General features: G+C 45.7%; 1 protein-coding gene across 1 annotated transcript in view; it reads right to left on the bottom strand.

The window, feature by feature from the left end:
• Nucleotides 1–236: 236 nt before the first annotated feature.
• LOC119590435 overlaps nucleotides 237–1,195 on the bottom strand; it is a 7,516-nt gene continuing 6,557 nt past the window's right edge. The window contains exon 3 of the mRNA XM_037939100.1: nucleotides 237–1,089. Within this exon, the coding sequence (XP_037795028.1) occupies nucleotides 695–1,089 (395 nt within the window). The 3' untranslated portion in view covers nucleotides 237–694. The remainder of the gene's footprint in view (nucleotides 1,090–1,195) is intronic.

The following is a 1,195-nucleotide window of genomic DNA, read 5'->3' as shown; positions in this document are numbered from 1 at the left end:
TATCATTCGTCATTTTGAATTTCGTTGTTTTTTATAGCTTTTCTAGTAAAGCTTCTTTACTCACAATGACTATTTAAGAATGGTCTGATGTTATTACTTATATATTTATTTATGCTGGAGTAATGATAATTCTGTTTTGTAATGGATCGTATAATGAAGACGTATACTTAGAGTGCTTAGGTCAGTGATGTTTATAAATGATGCATAATGCAATATGTGTAAATTAAAAATAAGAATAAAAGAGATATTCACTGTTTTAATTTCCTGATGACGATGCATTCACCAACAAAGTACCAAAGCAGATGATATGAAAATAAATAAAGAATGCTAATTAGTGAATAAGTCGTCAGAGGCTTAACAGACTACATTTCTTGAAGTGAAAAAATGGAAGACAGAAGAAACTATACCGATGCTATTTCAAATAGTATTGACAAAAATGCGTATCATAAATTAACACATCTATGTGTCTTTAGTGCAGAAGTGTGTAATTCTAAAGGTTTCCATATCTACGTTCAGATAATAGTACATGAGGCATTGAGCTGCAAATGTTAACAAAATGGTTTCTGCTCAATCTAGAAAAAATGGAGATATGTATTACACACAAATGTAACTCTGCTTCACGTTGTTTCTACACACACGAAGTCGCACCTCTGTCCATTCTTTGGCTTTGCGAGAGAGAGCGCGGTGATAAGCCTCACTCCTTGGGGAGGGTCGCCTTCTCTGGCGAGGCCGAGCGGAAGCCGGTGCCGGAGGGCGTGACGGCCTCCGCGTCCGAGGGCCACGTCCAGTCCTCGGCCGGCGTGGACACGGTCGGGTGCCACGGGACGGACACCTTTGGGAAGATGATGGCGTTGTCGGTCGTCACCTCAATGGGCTTGAAGATCTCCTGCGGCAGCACGATCAGGTCGAGGCCGCCCTTAGGGCTGTACAGGACGATGACCACGTCGCCGGAGGAAAGGAGCTCAGCGTGGACGACCCTGGCGGCCTCGTGTCCGGGGGCGCGCCACTCCGGCGGGACGGACCAGGTCTGGCTGGGCAGGAGGATCGGCCGCTGGTCCGAGCGCTTGAACACGCGCACGCCGTACTCGCCTGTTTCCGCAGACAAGAAGCCGGTTAGATGGACATCGAAGAATAGTAGGGACTGATAGTACAGGCACAGGCATTAGAAAAACAGCAAAATGAGCTTACAGTGAGA

This window comes from Penaeus monodon, chromosome 27 (assembly GCF_015228065.2).
Source record: "Penaeus monodon isolate SGIC_2016 chromosome 27, NSTDA_Pmon_1, whole genome shotgun sequence".
In the NCBI taxonomy this organism is placed as follows: Eukaryota; Metazoa; Arthropoda; class Malacostraca; order Decapoda; family Penaeidae; genus Penaeus; species Penaeus monodon.
This window is presented reverse-complemented; position numbering and strand designations above follow the sequence as displayed.